Genomic DNA, 24,885 nt, shown 5'->3' with positions numbered 1-24,885 from the left:
TTGGGTGGGTCATGCACAATTAAAGCACTTTGTGTCCAGAGAGAATCAAAATTACACAGCCTGGCTAATGCAAGAACTTTCACTTTAATGGAATATTATCATGCTAAAATAAGAATGCAAGAAATAGTAGCTCAAATGCACTGTGAAATGCCCTGAGCTTGTATGACATTTGAGAAATCATGGCTGACTTTGTAAATCAGCTCCTTTTTTCTGCACTATCCACATACCCCTTAATTCTCTTAGTTTCCAGCAAGCTATTCATAATCTACAATGTATTTAACATCTGCAAATTTGAAGCTGTTAAAATAAAAATGTGATTTCTTCCCATGTGCTAAAAGCCCGATGCCCCAACCTAAAATTCAATTTCTTCCTTACCCCTCCCACATACATAAAACTTCACCAATTACCCATATTGTGTTTCTTTAGAGAACCATACAGCACTATCAACCTATCATACATGCACTAGCAATTTGAAAGAGCTATTCAATTAATCCTGCCCTGCTGCTCTTCCTCATAGCCCTGTGACATGTTTATTTCCAGTACTTTTACAATTTCTTTCCAAACTTCAAGTTATCTCATAATGTTCTGCAGCAGGTGGAGGGTATCCAGTTAGGATCAGCAACATCACAGAAACAATAATGGGGGAAAATAACATATTAGTTCAAGCAACAGATTGAAGCGAGGATAACCTCTGAGTTCTCCTCCAAATATTGTCCCCCAGTATTTTGCACGCGCACAGACAGGGCTTCGATCTGAAAGACAGTACCTCTTAACTTCTTCTGCAACACTCCACACATTCTTATAGTGACAGCTGGCATTTTCACTGTTCTGGATCTGGAATGGATATGGAATCCGCAACTACCTGATTCTTAGACAAAACTGAGAGCCTTGATATGGGAGTCAGAAGTGCTTTTAGAGCATAAAAAATGAATTCAAATTGCACTTGAGGAATAAAACAAATAGCGTGGACAAACACTACTGATACAAGGTTAAACATCATACAACACTGTTATTGTGTCCAACAAACACCTGATGAAGGAGCAGCGCTCTGAAAGCTACTGCTTCCAACTAAACCTGTTGGACTATAGCCTGGTGTTGTGTGATTTTTAACCTTGTCCATCCCAGTCCAACGCCAGCATCTCCAAGTTGTGACTATTAATGTGCATCAACAAAACAGACAACATGGTAGCTCATGTGTGATTGCAGTTATCTGAATCCATTTCTATACTAAAGGACTTACCTCCTGTTGAAAGGATTTTCCCCAGGTAGCACATGACTGCTGTTGGGTCCAATAAGAAACTTGATTCGATCATGGAAAGACCTGGCAGCTTGCTGTGAGGGAGGTTGCTGGTTTTGACCAATAATATCCAGTGGATCAGGTGAGCCCCGGCAGTAGGGTTGGTTCTGGCAGGAGCTATGCAAGCAGCAGTCTGGATCCATACAGTCGATCAGACCATCTGCAGAACAGAAAGGCAGTCAAGTTAAAAAAAAATGTTCTTGTCACTCTTCAACTACCTCTGAAGAGTCTCAACTGCCGACTTGCTGTCTTAACTCAAATCCAAAAAACAACAGTCCAGAGCAACATGTGGCACTTATATAAATAGCCATTCATAGACCGCATATGCACATGTGACAGTTCACAAGGATTTTTTTTTGTCTGCTACTTGAATCCACTTTGGTTTTACACCTTGGTTGAAGGAATGGAAAAGGGATATCGCTGCTGACACTGATATTTGCAAAGTGTAATTTGAAGGCTGCCTTTGTACAAGTCCCAACTAGGGGTTTTGCACAAAGAGCAGGCCTATCATTAACATCGCTGTGGGATGTAGTCAAATGCACAGCAGAACACGGAGCCCGCCTGAAACATTAATTTGTCTTTTGCTCTCAGTTAATGATCAATGCAGGCTTGAAGCATGCCTCTGGCAAGGGGGGTGAGTTGGTGGCGTGGAGCAGAAACTCCTCCTGTTTACAATTTATGCACACAACAAAAGCAGGATGATTACAAAAGAGGAAGTCACATTGTGTATTCACTTTAACTCTTTTGCTGGATTTATCACCAATTTCAGCTTCCACCCGAGATGTCGCATCGTTCTGTCATTTCCTGTTTTTGCTCCCACATTTGGAGCATTTCATTGAATCTTCAATCTGAGGAGTGAATTATTCAACTCAAATGAGGTTCACGTAATCCTTCAGATTTTCTCCAAAATAATTTATAGGTCTTTGTACAACATGAAAAGAAATCGACTGAACTGTGTGCAATTACAATGGACTGCCAATAAGAGGTTCTATTACAGTTGACTGCAACTGTTTAAGTAACTTTGATATGGTGTGTAAAGAGCTGTGGTGCATCAGGAAGATTGAATGCATTGTGATGTTGTGACAGGGAGTTGATATTTACTTTCTTTGCCCAGATTCAGATTTGCAAACAACCATGTGTCTTATTCCCCATGTGACCTGTATGTAATTGCTTTCCTGGGAAATAACAATAGGGGAGGGAAGGAAAAATGGAAAAAAATATACTGTCAAAATGATCACAGTTTTCCTCTGAAGTGACCTGGAGCTGCACTAGGACATTTTATTCCTTCCCTGAGTTTAACAGATAAATGCGAGGGGCTACATTTTGGAAAAACGAAATCTTAGCAGGATTTATACACTTAATGGTAAGGTCTGAGGGAATGTTGCTGAACAAAGAGACCTTGGAGTGCAGGTTCATAGCTCCTTGAAAGTAATGTTACAGGTAAATAGGATAGTGAAGAAGGTGTTTGGTATGCTTTCTTTTGTTTGTCAGATTATTGAGTACAGGAGTTGGGAGGTCATGTTGTGGCTGTAGAAGACATTGGTTAGGCCACTTATAGGATACTGCGTGCAATTCTGGTCTCCTTCCTATCGGAAGCATGTTGCGAAATTTTAAAGGGTTCAGAAAAGCTTTACAGGGATGCTGCCAGAGTTGGAGTCTTTGAGCTATTGGGAGAGATTGAATAGGCTGGGGCTGTTTTCCCTGGAGTGTTTGGAGGCTGAGGGGTGACCTTATAGAGGTTTATAAAATCATAAGAGGCATGGATAGGATAAATAGACAAGGTCTCTTCCCTTGGTTTGGGAGTCCAGAACTAGATGGCATAGGTTTAGGGTGAGGAAAAAGATATAAAAGGGACTTAAGGGCCAACTTTTTCACACAGAGGATGGTGCATATATGGAATGAGGTACCAAATGAAGTGATGGAGGCTGGTACAATTACAGCATTTAAAAGGCATCTGGATGGGTATCTGAATAGAAAGGGCTTAGAGGGATATGGGTCAAGTGTTGTCAAATGGGACTAGATTAGGTTAGGCTATCTGGTCGGCATGGATGAGTTGGACAAAAGGGTCTGTTTCCGTGCTGAACATCTCTATGACTCTAATTCATTCTTTCATAACAGAAGGTAATTACTGGGGGGCTATGTTCTAAGCATTGGTGTCTTTCCTCAAGTGCAAAATCAGAAACATCATCCTTGATGGGCTTCCCTGCTGTCTTGAGGAGTATACTGCTAACTAAATCTTCAATATGATCTTTAATACTGTTGTGGTTATTAAGAAAATGCCTCTTGTTATTGCATCCACCTCTTTTACTTCCCAAAGGGAGAAAATGTGAAATGCTTTTATATGACTGCAATTGCAGGACAGAAAGCGTTAACAATCTTTCACAGCATTACTACTACACAGTCCTTTCCCTCAGGAAATACAGAAGAGAAGGAGAGAATTACGCATACTCAAATTTAGTCATTCATCTTTGTTAGTTTATGTAAAGCAAATGTACATCTGGCACGTAGTCTGCAGGTCATAAAACAGCAAGAGATTGACACCCACAGAACTAATCAGCTGGAAATGCATTTTTACAAGTTCCTCCAAAAACATCAATCAGAAACAAGAATCTCATTTTCAGTGGCTGGAAGGAGCCTGAAGTGCTTGGTTATTTTTCAATGGAGTTTATCAACTACTTGCCTGAGTGAGTGACGGATGACTGTGGAATTCTTTTCCCATGACTTGAGAAGTTATTCTTCATTACTTGATACATACAGCCCCTTGTACCACTGCCATTATTTACTGTCACTTACTTGATTGCACCACTGTTTATTGCCTCTGCTGCATAACATGGCAATGGAAGATTTGGGATCTCCTGCTTATTGAAGAAGTGTAGCATGTATTGGGTCTGTTTTTATCAACAGGGTTGCTCCTGACTCACTGCCTGGCCCACAACCAAAAAAACGCCTTCTGCTCGGAAGCATGTCACCCCATGATGTATATAACAACACCTGTGTCACTGAGGACTCCACCAAATGGGGTCCTTTTGCAACAATTCTTGTGCATAGGATTTCAGGGTTGCTGGCAAAGACACCTTTTTATTACCAAACTCTAACTGTCCTTGAGAAGGTGGTGGTGAGCTACCTTCTTTAATCGCTGCAGTCCATGTGGTGCAGTTACACTCACAGTGCAATTAGGAAGAGAATTCCTAGATTTTAATCCAGTGATGATGAAGAGAATACCATCTCCCATCCAAATCAGGATGGTGGGAAGCATGGGCGACAGCTTGTGCATGATGGCATTTCCAAACGAAAACAGAAATTGCTGGAAAATCTCAGCAGGTTTCGCAGCATCTGGGGACAGATATCAGAGTTGTTTCAGGTCCAGAGATCCTTCTTCAGAACTGTTCTAATTTCTCTGCACAGATTCTGCGAGACCTGCTAGGATTTTCCATAAATTTTTGTTCCAGATTTCCAGCATCAGCTCTTCTTTCATTTTTTTTTGTGCAGTGGTATTTACAAAGACTGCTGCTCTTGCTCTTCTTGGTTGTGGTTATGTGTTTTGAAAGTGCTTTTGTCTTGTAGAGGGTACACACTGCTACCACTGTGCACTGGAAATGGAGGGAATGAATGTTCATGGTGGGGTAGGGTACATAGCAAACTTGTTAGTGGAAGTGCATTGCAGAGTGCTTGCTCTGGAACTGCATTCATCCAGCCAATTGTTAAGTATTAGATCACAGCAAGGTAATTGTTTTCCCAAAGATGCCTCTTGAGATTCCTTGATTTTTGGGGGCAACGTTTTGGTGTTCGCGGCACCTTTTTCCATCACACTAACTCCTTCTTTGGGTGATGTAGTTACTCAGCAACAATATTTTCTGCATCTATATGGGGAGTTTGAATCATGCAGAAACAGAATTAGCGCAATTCATCAATATTACCAATACTCATCACCTCTGATAAATGTAAAGCCAGAACACACAAGGAAAGCACTCATATCTTGGACACTACAGTAATGACAACAGGCATTAGTTAGCAACATTTAAAATAATAACTGACACAGTTTTATTCAGAAATGTTTTTATCCAAAACAAGCTTCCTACAGATTGATGCAGTCACAGCTAATGGTTGCGTGTTTGTCTCTAAGACACCATTGTACTTCAAATAATTAAGGAGGTTGATTAGCTCAGATGGTTTTATTTTATAAAGATTCACCTTTATGTGTTATCACATCCTAAATCATCTTTCATAGTATAAATTATTAAAAGTAAGGTTACCATAGTCCTGCCAGAGGTAGACAGAGATAACTGCTGGTAGCTTAACCTGAAGGTCACCATGACCTCAGGTAAGAGGAGGGGGAAGACTCCTTCCTGGTAACCTCAACTGATGCACACACACCCCTTCTCTCTCTCTCTCTCTCACACACACACACACACACTTCTCTCTCTCTCTCTCACACACACACAAACCTATGGGGTAAATGTGCATTTGCAGGTAAGTTCTATTTTGTTTGAAAAGCACACATTTTTTCGACAGTCAATGTGGCCTTTCATAAATTCCTACTGTGGAAATAAAACCAGTCTGACTCCAGGTTAAGACAAACTTTAAACAGCGCCTCACACCTAAAATGCATTGTCTGACCTGAGATGTCACCTCTTTTCTACTGATAATACCTTAAGTTATCTTGGGACAGCGACTTGAAAGAAATTCTGGGATTTGCATATTAATCAATCGGAACCTGCACCTCCATTCTGACTGATTAAAGATTTAATAGCCATGTTGGCTTGCTCAATGCATTCGCAAAGGTTTTATGACCCTTTGATCTTTTGTGACTGATGTCTCCTCTCTCACTAACACCTGAAGGAGGAGCGAGGCTCCGAAAGCTTGTGTTTTTAAATAAACCTACTGGGCATTCCTAATGAAACAGAGATGGAGACATGTATCTGTGACAGGTCTATCAATGAGGGGAAGATCAAGTTGCTTTTTTCCTTCTGTTGATTCTCTCACTATCCATTACCAGCCAGTAGCAATGTCCTTCAAAACAAGACTAATTCAGTCAGTCAGTCATGGTACTGCTGAGCCAGGTTTGGTGATTGACACTGAAGTGTTCCAACCAAAAACCATTCAAGAGCCATGCAACCCTCAGTACTTATTCCATTTGACATCAAACATGGAGGAGTACTAATTCCTCAGCTGAGGAAGGGCTGTCAGTCGTAATTGGCAGGAAGTTTCGTTGGTTGATCTGATGCTTCATGGAGTCTGGAGTTGGAGGGTCATTCCCTCCTGACCACTCTGCCACCACTTCTGGTGGATTTGTTGATGGACGAGGACACATGCAGGAATGATGGTGGGATTGTATGATTTGGTGACAAATAAATTGGTCAGGCTGTTGCTTAGCCAGCATGTGGGACAGCTTTCCCAATCTTTGGTCACGTTCTAGAATTTTGGGAGGAGAACTCTTTAGGGCCGATTTGGCAGAGCTTGCCTTTGTTATTTTTGGTGCCAAAGTGCATGGTTTGTCTGGTTTTATCCTTATTCAACTTTTCTGTTGCAGCTTGGTAGGACTGAGTGGCTCGATAGGTAGCTCAGATGGGGCAGCCATGATGCTCAAACCCTGCATGTGGACTAGACTAGTTAAAGATGCCGGTTTTCCAAATCTGAACTGAGCCAAATGGATTTTTATGACAGTTTAATAATCAGCATTAACAAGAGTAAGATGTTGTTCCAAATGTGTTGATTAATTAAATTTTAAAATCTACAGGCTGTAAAAGGCAGCATACCCACTCACATTGTTGGGCCGAAGGACCTGTTTCCACACTGTGAGTAATCTAATCTAATCTCTGGATCATTTTGGAACAGAGCAGAGATATCTACATCACAGACAGCATTACACTGGCAGCAAATTATAATCCATTGATTTCAATGACAGCTATGAAGTATAAGTCATTTTCATGCAAGAGTTCACATTCCTGGCATTGCAAGGTTTGTGAAGGTTTGTAGCTCAGGTTGAGGTTTAGGGTGTAGGTTTGCTCGCTGAGCTATAGGTTTGATGTCCAGATGTTTCATTACCTGGCTAGGTAACATCATCAGTGGCAACCTCCAAGTGAAGCGAAGCTGTTGTCTCCTGCTTTCTATTTATATCTATGGAAACACTTACCACACTTTTGGAAGAGACCATCATACACACACCATCAATCCCATTACCAACAAAAACACCATGAAGCTAGTGGACCTGTGCCTCACCACCCACTTCACTTTCAACAACATAGTCTACAAACAAACCAACAGCACACCCATGGGATCTCCGCTATCAGGATTCATAGCAGATGCAGTAATGCAGAGACTAGAACAAACAGCCCTACCAACCATCAAACCAAAAATCTGGGTCCGCTATGTAGATGACACCTTTGTCATAACAAAACGAAACAAGATAGAAGAGACATTTAACATCATCAACAACATCCTCACACAGGCATAAAGTTCACCAAGGAGGAAGAAACCGACAACAAACTCACATTCCTGGACGTCACAGTCGAAAGAAAGGATAACGAAGAACTACAAAGCTGCGTATACAGAAAACCGACAAACACTGACCAAATACTTAACTACACCAGCAACCATCCCAACACACGCAAACGATGCTGTATCAGAACACTATTCCAACGAGCCACCATACACTGCAGCAGAGACGAACTTCGGAAAACAGAGGAGAACCACCTATACAACGTTTTCAAGAAGAACGAATATTCAAAAATTACAGTGCGCAGATTCCTCAAGAACAAACCACGACAAGCAGACCAACACAGCCAGAAACCCTAACTACCTTACCATACATCAAAGAAGTTTCAGACAGCCAGACTACTAAGACCCCTCGGAACCCTAGTAGCACACAGACCCACCAACACTCTCAAACAAAAACTAACAAACTTAAAAGACCCAGTACAACCCATGAACAAAACCAACATCATCTACAAAATTCCATGCAAGGACTGCCACAAACACTACGTAGGACAAACAGGAAGAAAGTTAGCCACCAGGAATCACGAACACCAGCTAGCCACAAAAAGACACAACCCTCTCTCCCTCGTAGCCCTACACACAGATGAAAAAAAAACACCATTTCGACTGGGACAACACATCTATCCTGAGACAGGCTAAGCAAAGACATGCCAGAGAATTCCTAGAGGTCTGGCACTCTAACCACAACACCATAAACAAACACATAGATCTAGATGCCATCTATCAATCCCTCAGAAAACGAACAGGAAATGACATCACCACAAACCCCAGGAACCCCATCCAGGAGAAAGATATAAATAGAAAGCAGGAGACAACAGCTTCACTTCACTTGGAGGTCACCACTGATGATGTTACCTAGCCAGGTAATGAAATGTCTGGATATCAAACCTACAGCTCAGTGAGCAAACCTACACCCTAATTCCTAGCATTAGTTTGTTTGGCCAAACTGGTCATCAGTCACTGCTAAGGGTTAAAGTGTCTGCTGAGATTGGAGCACTGGTCTCCCTGATTTAGTAGTCAAGCTGCAGAGGATAAATGGAGTTCAGAATGCAACTCTTTACCCCTTTAAAGTCATCCAGTCAGGGCACAAGCTGAGATAGCTGCTTAGGAACTGTTCGTAACTGTTCACTAGAACCAAAAAGTGAACTCTGCTTTCTCTCCACAGACGGTACCAGAGCCTCTCCAGCAATTGCCATTTTTGTTTTGGATTTCCAGAATCTGTATTTCTTTGTTTTTTTACGACTGGAATAAAGCTTGACTGGCAGCAGTGTGCAGGATCTTTGTGAAGCCCAAGAAGAGAAACTCTTTCCTTTCAGCTCCACACTAAAACCAAAGGTCAACATTTAAAGTCTTTAAAATCTGGACATTTCCTGTTGCTCAGAACACATGTACTCTGAGACGGTCTGTGGTACAACGGATAGTGCTCTGCCTCTGAGCTCGATGTAGTGCTCCCCGGTATCTGCTGCCCTTGATCTTCTACATGTAAGAGCTCATGGGTTTGGAAGGTGCTGTTTGAGGATTTTTGATGAATTTCTGCAGTGTATCTTGTAGACAGTACACACTGCTGCTACTGAGTGCCAGTGGTGCCCGTGGATGTGGTGCCAATCAAGCAGGTTTGAGATCCCTTCCAGAACTTTAAGACCAAGCAAGCTGTGTTCAAAATGTAGTCAACATTTATTCTCTGGGATCATGCAGGTGATTATCAATTCATAAATCATTCCCAATGTACCCACAGAGGCAGTAGAAGTGGGAGAGTCTCCTGGTCAGCCATGCAGTTGTGCCTCACAAACTATAGCCTCTAACAACAAGTTGGTAACCTGTTCCAGGGTCAAGTTGCCATAGTCCTCCTGGAGCTTAGGGCTACTCTCTCATTAGCGAGCGGTGGTCATTTAACCTGAGGGTCACCACAGCTCAAGCTAAGGCCAAGAATTATTGAACCCCTGCAATGTGGAAGCAAGCCATTTGGCCCATCAAGTCCCACATAGACCATTCAAACAGCACCCCAAGCAGGCCCATCCCTACTCTATCCCTGTAATCCTGCATTTCCCTTGGCTAATCCACCTAATGTACACAATCTTGACCACTGTGAGAAATTTAGTATGGCCAATCCATCTAACCTGCATATCTTTGGATTGTGGGAGGAAACTGGAGCACCCGGAGGAAACCCACATAGACACAGTATGCAAACTCCATACAGACAGCTGCTCGAGGTTGGAATCAAACTTGGGTCTTTTGCTCTTAGAGACAAAATGGAACCTTTCACTGTAACCTCAGCTGATATGGGATTTGAAGCTATGCTATTGGTATCACTCTGCATTATTCTAAGAATAACAAGCCATGAAAACAGACATGAACATGTGCTTTGACTGCCTCCAGGCACAGGAAAGAATCGAGGAAGGCAGTTCTTTAGTTTTATAGGTTTACTTAGAGAGGCAAGTTGCTAAACAAAATATCAATTCATTTTGGAAGCAACACTAAGTTTGTTGGAGAGATTCCCTGCCTCTTTGACTCAGGAGAACACAGTGTAACAGAATGATAATGTGAAAGAAAGTTATCTCTGCATTGAATGGCTTTCACTTGAGGCTCTGTTTGTTTGTTACAACTGAAAGAAACATGATAGCATAGTCATGAGCCGCACTGAAAATATTTCATGAGATGAAAGACTTGCCTTTCATGATCTACATAAGCCCATTTAGAACTTTCGAGAAGTAGTAAAATGTTAATGTTGCAAGTATTGAATATAACAAGACCCCACATAAAATACTGAGATCCATTTTAGTGGCAGTGATTGAGGGAGATGTACTGGCCAGATCTCTGGGGAGGGATCTGTAACTCTTCAAAATAGCGGTAGGTAAGCCTTATGAATCCAGCTGAGTGGAACTCAACTTAACATCTCACCAAATCCTTGGAGTGTAGTACCCCAGCGTTTCGGCTCAACTGGGGGGTTAAATCTTCCATCTTCTGACTGAGAAGCAAAAGTGTTATCACTGCACCACAGTAAACAACAAGATGTCATAAATAATAAGAGGTCAACCCAAATCTAATGCATAAAGAGTGGATTTTGCAATCTTGAAATGCTCTGGCATTTTCTGAAGAGACTAAAAATAAGAGATAACTGTTAAATGTCATTGGCAAGCCCAGGAGTGGTTGAGAAGCTGAACTGAGTTGGAATTGACTGGAGGGAGAAAATGCATCTACTGTCACTCTGCTGTCATATTGTTAGAGAATTGACATGATGTTACTTGACTCACGCTGGGTTAGGATGCATTTCTATTGAATATTGTATTTTTGTTCTATTTAAATATGCATAGCTCCTTATTTTCACAAGTTTTTCTTTTCTCCATGACCCTTTTCTCCTTTGGAGGAGGAGGTTAACTCCATGGTGGGGAGCCCCATTCACTATCCAGCACTTTGTTAAATTTGCATGATTCATACCCCAATCTTGATAATGATCTTCAACTGCGAGTGATGTCAGGTTATTTGACTATGAGATGCACTGGGGAAAAGTTTAGCCCTGTCCTTCCCCAGCATTTACGCATTTCCTGTAGAGGACATTGGCTTATGATTACAAGACAGCAAAGACATGTTTCTGCTCTGAAACCAAGAGATGATAAAACACCTTGAATGCCTGCTGTGGCTGAAATAAAAAAAACTCAATGTGGGCTGTGGAAACTTGGAACTTCATTCTTCCAAGACATCTAGGTACTCATTGTAGAAAACCTATTCAATTGTGTGGCACGGTGGCTCAGTGGTTAGCACTGCTGCCTCACAGCACCAGGGATCTGGGTTTGATTCCAGCCTTGGGAGGCTGTCTGCGTGGAGTTTGCACTTTCTCCCTGTGTCTGTGCAGGCTTGCTCCAGTTTCCTCCTACAGCTCAAAGCTGTGCAGTTCAGGTGAATTGGCCATATTAAACTGCCCATAGTGTTAGGTGCATTAGTCAGAAAGAAATGGGTCTGGATGGGTTACTCGTCGGAGGGTCGGCATGGGCTTATTAGGCTGAAGGGCCTGTTTCTATTCTGTAGGGAATCTAACCTAAGCTAAACATGTAAGGAATTCAATCTAATCATTGGCATAGCTTTCAGTTAAAATACTGGTATTGACAGCTATGATGTAATACTTGTGAAACAAATGAAACCCCCTTCATGTAAAAATTGAAATACTGCAGCTAGCATGTCAGAGAGTGAAAATCAATTCGCTGAGGGCTTCCCAAAGTGAGGGTCTAGAACTTCAGTGAGCTAACATTTTAGATCATGTGATCTGAGGCAGTAATGGCTGTCATGTAGTTTAGACCAATTTATGACAGCCTTGATTCCACAGTAAGAGGCTTTGACTCTCTCAGTTCCTTATGGGAGGGGGACATGGAGGCTGGGTGAGTTGGTGGGGGGTGGTTAATGGGGATGGGGGTGGTGGGGTCACAACAGAGTCTCGTGTATTGAGCTGAGCAGTCCTCAGCTTGACATCTCATTGAAAATATGAAATATCAGGCTGAGGTCTTATGGGGTGGGGGTCAAAACTTCCACCTTCTGACTGAGAAGCAAGGAGTGCTATCACTGCCCCACTGTAAAACTTGAGAACAGGGTTACAGTAAGAAAAAGATTGGGAAGTGCTGAGTTAGTGATGTTTCATCAGGAATTTCCAGCATTTGTTTCTCTTTTATCTCAAATTTCCAGCATCCACACTAATTTGCTATTATTTTCTGAGATGTTTTTGTTCTGATATTTGGTGCATTGCTTTTCTAAAAATAATCAGGACACTGGTGTTGATAGATGACATTATAGAGTTCAAAGGCCATGGCAGAATGTTTTCTAGCATGTCAAAAATTGCAAATGATTTGACCAGAATTAACATGCAAATTAACAATTAGAATGATCGTGAGTTGTGCAGTCATTACGGATATCCTGACTTTATCTCAAGATTCTGGTTTTAAATCAAAGCAGACTAATGGGATAACTGTCTTCCTCTGACAATGGAGAGTATTCAAGGTGACATGAATATCAAACAGGGAAGCCAGAAGGGTAGTTAATATAAAAAAAGTTCTTAAGTTACACTGCACAATAGGGGATACTCCGCTAATACCGAGATATAAAGGCATATTGTTAGGTAATGTACATGCAAACCTACTCTTTACAACTATCCTGGCATCAATCTATACTTGATTTGGAAGTGCTCCAAACAGGACAGTGAGTAACAAAAGCAGAGACATGTTCTATTCAAAGACTTTGCTATCTCTTCATTTAGAGAAGTGATGATGCAGAATAAGTAGAGGAGGATCTTGACTAAAGATGGTGACAAAAATTAATGATGTGGTTTCCAGTATATTAAATTAGATTTGTTACGAAATGAATAGGGTGAAGCATATTCAACTGAAGAGCCTAACCAGTCTGGGAAGTCTACAGAGTGGCACAGAACCAGTGAGCAAACAATGACTCACAAAATGCTCTGAATGTACCAATACCTAGCATGAACTGTTTAGAATCAATCTCAATATGAATGAATAGGGCAATCGAAAAAGAGTAAGGGTGGGGATGAGGAATGGATGAACTGGATATTACCATGAAGTGACCTCAAGCATGAAAGGCCAAATGGCCTCCCCCTGTGTTGTACAGTTCCATCTGTCTTTGTTTAACATCACAGATAGGAATTTCAGAGGTTACTCTGATTAGACAGTGTACTTAAGTGTTGGTGGATACTTGTCAGCTCAAAACAAGCATAAAAGATAAATAACTGACACTTATTGTTCCAGGTAAATAGTCAGAAGTGGAGAAAGTAGCCTTTGTTGTAGTTGAGCTGTGTAAACCCCACCAAGGTATGGCCTGGCACTTTGTTTCAAGTCTTGTTTTACTTTGAAATGTTGAGACCATTTCTTTTCTCGAATCAGGGTGAATTAAGTGTTGTTTAAAATAGCTGTCTTACTACATTTCTAAAACTATTTAATTGGTCACAAGGCCACTGAGGGCATGAAAGATTCTATACAAATGTCCGTTTTTCTTTATCTAATGGTTCCTTTTGTTATTGTATCAATTAGAGCCATTATAATATGCTTGATTGACCCTCCAAAGCCAGCGGTATCACATATGGGCACATGCCAAGAAAAAATACAGTGACAAAAGGGTCTCACTTGATGCTGGGCTGATGTGAAATACTCAGATACGTGGAAAACGTTCTGAGCATAGAATATTGGAGGTGTAGGCCACTTGGCTCTTTGAACGTAGTCCATCATTCAATGTGATCCAACTCAGCACCCTGTCCCTGCTTTCTCCCCAATGGCTTGGCAAAAACTTAGCAAATGAAAACTGTGTTTGAAGACTTTCACAAGGCACTAAAGTAAACACAGATGGAAAATTGGAAATCGATCACAATAGTACAGGAAGAAATATGTTGCTTAATCTGAGTAAAGAGGGAGGCAGAAATACAGCAAGCTGATGCTGATTCAGTGGCAGTGAGTTATCATGTTCTCAAACACACATATACGCTTTACTCTTCCAAAGTTGGCAGTTATGTTAATTGTTCCCATTCAAGCATAACACTGACTGTATACTAACAGTAAACAGGGTTCGAAATGGTAAACAAACCATACCCATTTTCTTCCAAAACCTAGTTAGTGACATATTTAATACCCAATATTACAAGTGGGCAGCAATGATTAATGGTAATTGCATACTCTAGCAGGGAAGAGCTCGATTAATGTACTGAACATTTATCATTGCCAACATCACTATTATAGCCAATGGATTAGGAAGTCTAGATTACCACCTCAACAGGCAAACTGTTCATCTGTTTCCAATTAGCAAAGACTATTCACTACTTCTTTGAGATCTTGGATTTGAATGTCTGGTGTCAAAATGTGATTCTGCACAGTGTGGAATCAAATGGTTCCCTGCAACTACAATAGTCATTTGAAACTCTTTGAGGGCAGGCAGCTTTTACACAGCTGTATAAGGAGGAGGAAAACACAAGTGACTGAGTTATAAGGAGTGAATCAGTGCTACTCCCCAACAAATTACAATGAGCTAATGTCATGACAACTCAGACATCGCACAGAACTGCTAAGATGGGAAACGTGGAGGGCATTGTCTTCTAATCATTCAGCAAGAATCACAGATGTGACTTTACACAATTGCAGCCATTTCAATAACATTTTGCAAGTGCTCTCATTGTCTCAAATATCACATTCCTCAATCAAAAATGAAGATTTAAGCAAAAACTCACACAGGTCAACACCACCTTCCTTTTTTGAAGCCCACATTGACAAAAGTGATTAGATTACTTACAGTGTGGAAACAGGCCCTTCGGCCCAACAAGTCCACACCGACCCGCAACCCACCCATACCCCTACATTTACCCCTTACCTAACACTACGGGCAATTTAGCATGGCCAATTCACCTAACCCGCACATCTTTGGAGTGTGGGAGGAAACCGGAGCACCCGGAGGAAACCCACGCAGACACGGGGAGAATGTGCAAACTCCACACAGTCAGTCGCCTGAGTCGGGAATTGAACCCAGGTCTCTGTTGCTGTGAGGCAGCAGTGCTAACCACTGTGCCACCGTGCCGCCCTAGTCAAATTGGTCCAGAAACATTCCTTCACCAATATGCTCGATGTCTTTAATCAGTGGATTGGTAATTGGTTGGCTCAACACTACAACTGATTTTCTGGGAAGGGGATGTGGGGCAAGGGGAGACATTTTCCACATCATAGGGCTGGACTCGCACATCGAAACTCCTCACTAATGAGGAGCCATGGATGACAAACTTGCAGTTTTCTGCAGAACACTGTAGCTCAAGCAACATCAAACAGCATGCCTCAGAAAGTGTAACAGCTTCTCTCTCACCTGGCAATTCTCAAGTTAAGATGCTACGTCTGTTACAAATTTGAGTACATCTCAGAGATAAAGAATTTAAAAAGGAAAGAAACTTCAAGTGCCATAACACCCATTCTGGGAAAAACACTGATTGCAATTTCAAAGGACTCTCTCAAGGAGAGCTTTTCAATCCCCACTGGAGCTTTGAGATAAACACTGGAACAGATGATTGTTCCATTGAAGAACTTACTATTTTCAATGACAATTCCCTCTACCCTGTATCTTTATAGAGTCATCAAGTTGCAGAGATCTACAGCACAGAAAAGAGGTCCTTTAGCCTACCATGTCCATGTCGGTCAAAAACAACCACCTAATTGTTCTCATTCCATTTTCCAGCAATACAGCAATCTTGCTCTGCTTGTTTGCATACAAGTGTGCATGGAAATGTCACAGAATTCAAGGTGGAATTTAGCTTGTGAATAATATTTATACGCTTTATTGAGTGAGTTCACAGCAAAATTCCTTAATTTAGATTACCTCAAGGTTTCTGATTTGCTTATCTCTTTGTATCTTTCCAATGGTCGAGTACATTTTGAATAAAAAAAACACTCCTTTATAAGAACTCAAACTCTGTTATACCAACAGCGCAAGGAAGAAAAATTTGATCACCCTCCATTCTGCGGACTTGGTTGTAATATCTTCGGAAAGCAACCTGGTTATCATTGTTTGGACAGAATAAAGGGACATTTAAGTGATGTGATATTGCAAACTTAAACACATTTTTTGGTGTTTAGTCACCTTTTAACTCTCGCTCTAAATTCTACTACATTTTATTCATATCCATGTATTAAATTGCATTTACTATATTTTCAAATTATCTGGTATTTCTATTTTTCTTCATGTTTCCCATCACAGGACTGAATGCTTTAATATATCAACCCATTTAATCACTTCACCAGCACATTGTGTTTAATGAAGAACTCTCAGCATGATACTAAGTTCTGACTGATGTGGATTTGTGTTTGAAGTTTGCTTTTCCTTATTCATTTTTAAAGGCTTCATTCATTGAGTCTGTTTCATGTGTGCTCTATTCCCAGTTTGCCACACAGATTTGAAGTTTTATTGATTGCAAAGAGAAGGAGACTCGCACTGCAAACCTAAATATACAGTAATACTATCTCGGAGTCAATTTATTAGAGTCAATGTATCTGTTCTATCGATAATGCTGGAAGAGGAAGCTGGAATAATCTTGGAGGCACAGTGTAAAGGAAATGTTAAGAACATCATGAATAATACAGTTTGTTCCACTCTTCATGACACGACTAATATTCCTTTATCACGTAGCATCCAAAGCTATTCTAACCTTCAGTTAAGACATTGCATCAGGGAATGGAAAATAAATTGGCTGAAAGGTAGGAAGCAACACTACTTGTTCGAGAAATAATATTAGGGTGAGGGGATGTAATGAATGGAGTGCCTCAGGGATTATTTTGACACCACTAAAGTTGTTAATTTACATCAATGGCTTATGTTCAGTAACTCAGTGAAAAGTGGCCAGATTTGGAAACTATACAATGTTTGCAGATTCTGAACAACAGGCAACAATGGATCTACAAAATGAACTGGATAAATATGGACACAATGGCAGAGGAAATTCTATCTGGCCAAGGGTAAAGTATTTCAGGCAGGGGGAGTAATGCACGTACCTCCTGAATTGGCTGACATAATTCTGTCTGTAAGTTGATTAAGATCCTGGCTCATTTGTTGATTTAACCTTTAAACAGATTCAATCATTGTCGAGCCACAATCAAGGAAGAATCTCGCTCATGGAACTGTACAGCCAAAGGAGTACAGAATTTGATGGGGAAAGTTGTCATTTTGCAGTGGTGTTATATGGCTTCAGATTTGATTTGATTTATTATTGTCACATGTACCTAGGTACAATGAAAAGCTTTGTTTTGTGTGCAGTACAAGCAGAACACACCATACAAAGAGCATAAGGGTTATAGAATACAATGAGGAATACAGTGTTATGAAACTTAGTTTTAAAAGAGTAAAACAACTGAAAGATGTATAAAAATAAGATCTGCTGCAGAGAGCTCGCAAAGAGTCTCCATGCTTAAGCCCCAGCTTGGTGACATGTACCAGGCAGTCCAATCTCAGTTGCCATGACTTAAGGGAAGCATTCAACAATGCTCACAGACAGGACAGCTCAAGTTTAGGTTCTCAATTACAATGGATTGAATTGTGAGAAAAGTTGGAGAAATTAGAAAAGATGTGATGGGGAAAAGACCAAAGAACAAATGAAAGGTAAACACGGAATGGTGCTTCAAAGAAAGCAAAGGTATCAGGACAGGAGGACACATACACACTGGTGAATGGTCTGTGCAGTGTCCTTCACACAAGAGCCATCAAAGAATTGAAATATTTCTTGGGAGCAATATGAGGTGGTGGGTCAATTTTAATCCCCCTAAAATGCATACTTTCGGGATGGGTGCAAAATTTAAAGATATTAGGCCCAACTTCAATATGGGCAAATCTGATGTAATGGAGGTTGAGGCAAGGGCTGGCCAAACAACTCACTCCAAAGAGGCAGTTTCTGCAGTCAGGTATAATTATACAGCTGAAAGACTGACACTTGGCCTGTTTCACAAAGTTTTCAATGAGTCATGTAGGATTCTCAGTCCTTGTGAAAGACATCAGTGAAGAGATGAGAGTGTAACTATGGGAAGAAGTTCAGTGCCTCTACCGCCCTGCTTGTGAACTGGAGGAATTGGAGTGCTTTCCCCTGTATAGAAACCTCTTTCACTGCAGATTGACGACTCCATGTGTTCTTCCCATGGCAGGTCAGAGATTGCCCTCTCTCCTTTGATTATTGCCAATACTGCAGTGTTCCTGCCTGTATTTTGCTTTGTTTCACCATTCCTGACTGTGCCTTCAACTATCTAAGTTCCACTCTCTGGAATTTGTTTCATAAATCCCTCCACCTCTCCAGTGCCCTTTTCCCTTTTCAGACTTCCTTCGGTGATCATGGTATGGGTCACCTTTTCTCATCCCTCTTTCTTTAGCCAGACACCCATTTTATTAACATTAGGATGGTTACCGAAATTAAAGTTGCTGTTTAGTATCAGTTGCTCCTTTCATTCCTTAATGGTGGATTATAGGAATATAGGAAAAGGGTTGGGCCAATCAGTCTCAAGAGCCAATTCCACCATTCAATGAGATCATGGATGATTTGTGGCCTTCCTCCATATATCTAGCTTTGGCCCATATCCCTTAATACCTTTCCTTAATGAAAAATATCTATCTCAGATTTCAAATTAACAACTGATCCACATCCACTGCTGTTTGTGGAAGAAGGTTCTGGTAATCTACCACACTTTGTGTGTGGAAGAGTTTCTTAACATCTTCCTGTATGGGCTGGCCTTAATTCTCAGCCTATGAATCTACCCCAACCAGTGGAAAAGTTTACCTACCCTATCTTCTCCTGTTAATATCTTAAAAGACTTTGATCAGATCACCTTTTAAATTCTGGAAAGAACAGGCCTAATTTGTATAATTGCTCCTCATAATCATAGAATCCCTACAGTGTGGGAGCAGGCTATTTGAGTCCACACCAACTTCTGAAAAGCATCCCACTTAGATCTGCGCCCCTATCCTATCTTTGTAACCCTGCATTTCATTCGTTTGTATATCCCCTGGACACTAGAGGAGATTTAGCATGGCAAATCCACCTAACCTGCACAGCTTTGGACTGTGAGAGGTAACTGGAGCAACTGGAGAAAACCCATGCAGACACAAGGAGACTGTGTAAACTCCACGCAGTCATCTGACAGTGGAATCAAACCTGGGTCCCTGGCGCTATGAGGCAACAGTGCTAATCACTGAGCCACCGTGTCATCCCTGAAGTCCAGGTATCATTTTTGTAAACCTATGTTGTACTCCCTCGAAGATTGATATCTTTCCTAAGGTGTGGTGCCCAGATTGGCTCACAATACTCCAAGTGGAGTCTGACCAAAGTTTTGTACAGCTACATCATAACCTCTGCATCCTTACACTCTGGTCCTTGACACGAAAAAGCCAGGATTAGTTTGTAAACTGCATGGCTCTCCTCATCCGCATAGATCTTGAGCTAGGGCTTGATACAACCAAGGATCTGCATCAAATTAGGAGTATTTAGGTATTTCGGACAAGTAACAACTAGCATTTGGACTGATGCTAGTTAAAGATAGAAACAGAAACTTTCAGCTGGCAGACAAAACCTACAATTTCTTCAAGGGTTCTCTCAATCAGCCACCATTTACCCAGTGGATATCCGGTGTAATCACTGGACCTGATCAGTGAGCCTCTGAGGAAAGCTTGAACAGTTCTTTCTCCTCATTGGTCTGGGTTTGACACAAAGAAAATAGGTGGAAGCTTTATGCTAAATATTTGCCGCATTACAATTGTGACTGCACTATGAAAGTACTTCATCGGCTGTGAAGCATTTAAAAACATCTAAAGGTGCTAAATAAAAGCAAAACCTTTCTTTCATTCTTTCTCCTTTGAAATACAGATCAAGCTTTCAAGAATACTTAAAATAGTTCAGAATAAATTAATTCAAATGATTAAAAAAAAGGCTAGTTAGTAGAAACTCAAATTAGCTACTTCAGAACGTACATTATGAGTTGGAGGTGGCTGTTGCAACACAGCCAGCTTCAACTAATGTCATGAGTGCAGATTGTATTTGAATTGCACTAGCTTCCAAATAATTGTTGCAATAAATTGCTTTATTTCAAACAAGGTTTACCACCTGATATTCTGCATACTGGGAAACACGACTACAACAAAACCAGCAAGCTGTGGCTCATGTACAAATAAAAATGATACAATGATGAACCTCCCAATTTCTACTTACCCTTAATGTCATTATTATTTTCTAGAGATTTGAGTTTGTTAGAACTCTTAAGTGGTTGACCATTTTTAAAGAAATGGAGCCCTTCTTCAGAATATCTCAAATGAGACAATTTAACATGCGACCGCATCGAAAAGTTAACATTCCTAAAGGTTTGCTTTACATGAAAAGTTGGGTGTATTTCAATGCCTCTGATTTAATTTGTGCAATACAAGTACAAGTACCAGACTGCCTGTTCATTAAAATGCATATTTTAGAATGCCTTAAATGCTCAAAAGACGTCCTAGTGTCTGAGCTGTGTGTGTGTGTGTGAGAGAGAAATAGAGAAGAGAGAACAGGGTTCCAACTTTGATACCTGTGTCAAGCTAATTTAACTGATTTTTAACTGGGTTAGTGGAACAGCTTCACTTTACAACAATATCTTTGCCATTGAGCTGAAGTGCTAGAAAAAATTACGTAGATAAGGTTGAGGCTTAAGCTGTCTGTCAATGTTAATTAAGAGAATAATAATGGTCATTTGGTTCAAGTATAAGTTGGTGACCAGTGTCTATGAAAACTGAAGAAATTTTGTGGAATTGAGGAAGTGTTTTTTTATGTTATCACATGAAATAATGCACCAATAATATGCTACTCATAGGAATTTGATTCTCACCTCCTAACACATTAATACAGCATCGTGTTGAAATGGTTTCACTGTGTTTTTCCAACATCCTTTATTCACCTTAGCTGTGAAATTGTGTTTGAACTGTACATGGCTCAACTCAATGATTTATTTTAATTGCATCTGTTTAACATGCATGAAGGCTCCAAAGGATATCAAACATTACTCCAAAGAATCAGCGGTTTGCAGAAAAGCTGCATAAATGTTTCATTTCATTGGTGTCAACTTGTATTTCAGGCACGAACAGCTGCAACAGTTGAATATCTGTGTTCATACCTCCTTCGTTGTCCTTGCTATCAGAGCATGCAGTCTCCATGGCAACATCACACCCGGCACCTCTCCACCCCATCTGGCAAACACAGTGCCAGCCATTTTGGTCAAGGGTACACCTTCCATTACTATTGCAAAGGCCAGGACAACCCTCTGAGAAAAGAATACAGAGGATAAATACTAAACACACAGCTCTAATGCTTTGTCATACAAATAAACACTAAAGGAAGATCACTAGCTACAAGCCTTTTATTGAAGCACAGAGACCGTAATTTCACATGGATAAACTGTACCCTTCTGAGGCATTCCCAATGTCGGCAGTTAACTGCGGGACTGACTGTTGGATCTCTGAAATACAGTGAATTCTGGCTGCAGATGAAGACTGGGAAGACTATCGGTTCTCTTACTGTTCCGAACATGGAGTCTCTGACTGTCTACTGAACATTAAAGCACTTTTGCATCTTAAAACTTGATTGCTCTGACTTTAACTGCCAAATTTTGAAAAGGCAATATTTCACCTTTCACAGCCTTTATAGGGTGGCATGGTGGCTCAGTGGTTAGCACTGATACCTCACAGTACCAGTGGCTAAGGTTCAATTCCCGCCTTGGGTGATTGTCTGTGTGGATTGCCTCTGGGTGCTCTGGTTTCTTCCCACAATCCAAAGCAGGTCAGGTGAATTGGTGTTGCTAAGCGGCCCATCATGTTAGATGCATTAGTCAGGTAAATATATGGTAGGGGAGTGGGTTACTCTTTAGAGAGTCGGTGTGGACTTGTTGGGCCGAAGGGCCTGTTTCCGCACTGTAGGGAACCTAATCTAAACCAATCACAAATATTAGAACAGAAATCAAAGAAATGAACACTGGCTCCAACAGAAAGATTCTTTTGAGTCAAAACTATATCTGTGGACATCTGGGAAGATAAAAGAAGTGGGAAATGTGAATGCTGTTTCATGCAATTCCCAATTCTCTATTCAGTTTTGAGGAAGGGTCACAGAGCTCAAAATGTTACCTCTGATTTCTCTTCACAAATATTGCCAAGACCTGTTGAGCCTTTTCAACCAATTCTGTTTTACAGAGGTACTGGGAAGAGGTCCTCAGTGTCAGGGAGCATCAACTGGGGAGATGACCGAGGGTGGGGCAGCAGGGAGTTTGGTTATTCAATACAAAGAGAAAATAACCAAAAACAACAAATAATTGGTCAGTGACTTTGACAGCGTGTTTAGATACCTCCCTGAAGCTAGGCAAGTGTCAGGGAAGCTGATGGACTAATCTGTTTGCTGCTCTCAGGTTTGTGTGTGGAGTACGTCAATCAGACCGAACCTGAAAGATTCTTTACTCATTGGAAATAGGCACAGAAGGGGAACATGCAACTTCAAAATATTGGAATTTTAGCAGTGTCCACTTTTGCTGGAATGTACCGGCATTCCTCACATTCCATTCTGATCATGGAGGAGCAACTGTGCCATTGCACGTTCCTACAGCAGTGATATAAAATGCTGAACATTATTTTATTTCACTCCACCAAATTTCACTGCTTATTTTCAAAATGCCCTTCCCTCAAGCTGGCCTAAGGCTCCACAGATGCCGCCTGCCCCATCCTCCAAGCTCCTCATTCTCGACATTCTTCATGGGTGAGGCTAGATAGTTCACTCTGAGGGGCATCTCAATGGAGCCTTAGTCCAATCCAAATCCTCACAGATATGCCTGATCCAGCAAGAGTCACTAGGCAGATCGAGCATTCCTTGCTTTTTAATGATTATGTGATGATCTAATTGAGGCACTGCAGATAATAATAAATTTGATGGGCTAGATAAACCGAAACAATTGCCACTGGTGGAGGGAGTCCATAAAAAAGTGGACATGATGTTAAGTCTGGAAGCAGAATATAGAGAAACGATGTATGGAAGCATGCCTTCAAAGGATTACAGAAATCTGGAACTCTCTCCAATAAAGGCTAGGTCACTTGAAAATTTCAAAACAGTGACAAGATAGATTTTTGTTAGGTGGAGATATTCAAAGTGGGTGGATGGAGTTAAAATATTGAGCAGTCACTCTCTGTACGAATGGCAAGACTGGCTCAACGATTTAATCGCTTACTCTGTTCCTCCACCAATCAGAGATGAAAACTGGTGTTCCTCTTCCTAGCTGACAGAAAAGAAGCTGAGGTCAACTGCAGTCTATAATTGGTGCTTGTGCTCAAATCAGGGCACAAAGAACTGATTTGGAATTCAATCTGGCTCCATATGTTCCAGATCCACATCAGGTAGGGCTTTATATGCATCAGGTTCCAGCCAATCTCAACTTAAAACTTTAAGATTTGTTTCTGAAAAATGAGTAGATCTCACATGCATTTTCTAAAATGCTTCTTTTCTCTCCATTTTCATCTGTGTTTATTCTCTTGGAGACAACTTCTCAACACAAGAGGGTAGGACAATTTGCTCGTCACACATTACCTAGCCCCCCCCACTCCCCCACTTCAGCACATCAATTCGGCATCAGCCGTTTGGAGACAGTGACCGTATCTGTTTCTGTCTCCTGCCTTTATCCTCTCAAACTGCAGACAGTATCCCTCACTATTGTGGGGCTCTCAAGTTTGTTATTATTCATGTGAAATTACGGCAACTGAAACAGATGAACAAAGCATAGGTAAAGTATTTGCAGCTATACTTTATTGATTAAAAAGAAAAAAAAAACTTTCAGCTTTAAAAATTCACATTCCTTTCAAGGGTGTAAGCAAAGCCCAGGAAACAGTGAGATTGCTGAGCACCTAATTAAGACTGCGGATGGACTGAACGGGACGGGCAAGGTTTTCAACAGAAACAGCAGCTTGGCATGTTGAACAACTCAAGACGGACAGAACGTAATAACCAGAAGAACCACAATGAACATAGACTAAAAGCCTGAACAGAAGAAAAATATAGAACTTAAAATTTTTTAAAAATCACGCTAAATGACGTGCTTGAAGACAGATAGCGGAGAGGGACTGTTCGTAACAATCTCCCTAGGGCTTTTGTCTTTACCTTTATATCCTATCTTGTCTGCTATTATGGACAAGGAGGAAAATTGTGGAAACATAATTAAAAATAATGGCATATTCAGAATCCGTATTTATACAAACAGAAGAAAAAGGATGCTTGCAATTACAAAGATGTGAGTGAGTCGAACAAAACTCCTATTGCTAGTCTTAATAATGAAGACAGGTTTTACTGTCGAGGCTAACAGCTTAAATAAGACATGTCTGGAAATGCAGCCGTAGGAACATTTCTACAAACTAAATAACATGTTTCAGAAACTCTGTTAAAACACATAAATATCACCCATGAATGATGAGGCAGCATGATCATTAAACTTGTATCAAATTTACCCCAAGCCACTTAACAGTTTCACACAAAGCTACAAACAGTGCTTGACGTTGTTACAAATGACTTCTTTTTCCATAATGAAATCTACTCCTTCAAAATTTTG

At 40.9% G+C, this 24,885-nt stretch overlaps 1 protein-coding gene across 8 annotated transcripts in view; it reads right to left on the bottom strand.

The window, feature by feature from the left end:
* Positions 1–24,885, bottom strand: part of LOC132822044 (teneurin-3) — an 822,914-nt gene that overhangs the window by 80,458 nt on the left and 717,571 nt on the right. For 7 of the 8 annotated variants that reach the window (XM_060835055.1, XM_060835070.1, XM_060835076.1 and 4 more), the window contains 2 exons: positions 21,427–21,573; positions 1,241–1,457 (listed from right to left, as the gene is read on the bottom strand). In XM_060835055.1, coding sequence (XP_060691038.1) covers positions 1,241–1,457; positions 21,427–21,573 — 364 coding nt within the window. The remainder of the gene's footprint in view (positions 1–1,240; positions 1,458–21,426; positions 21,574–24,885) is intronic. The other variant, XM_060835085.1, reaches the window with a different exon arrangement.

The sequence above is a fragment of the Hemiscyllium ocellatum genome, chromosome 2 (genome assembly GCF_020745735.1).
Source record: "Hemiscyllium ocellatum isolate sHemOce1 chromosome 2, sHemOce1.pat.X.cur, whole genome shotgun sequence".
Classification (NCBI taxonomy): Eukaryota; Metazoa; Chordata; class Chondrichthyes; order Orectolobiformes; family Hemiscylliidae; genus Hemiscyllium; species Hemiscyllium ocellatum.
This window is presented reverse-complemented; position numbering and strand designations above follow the sequence as displayed.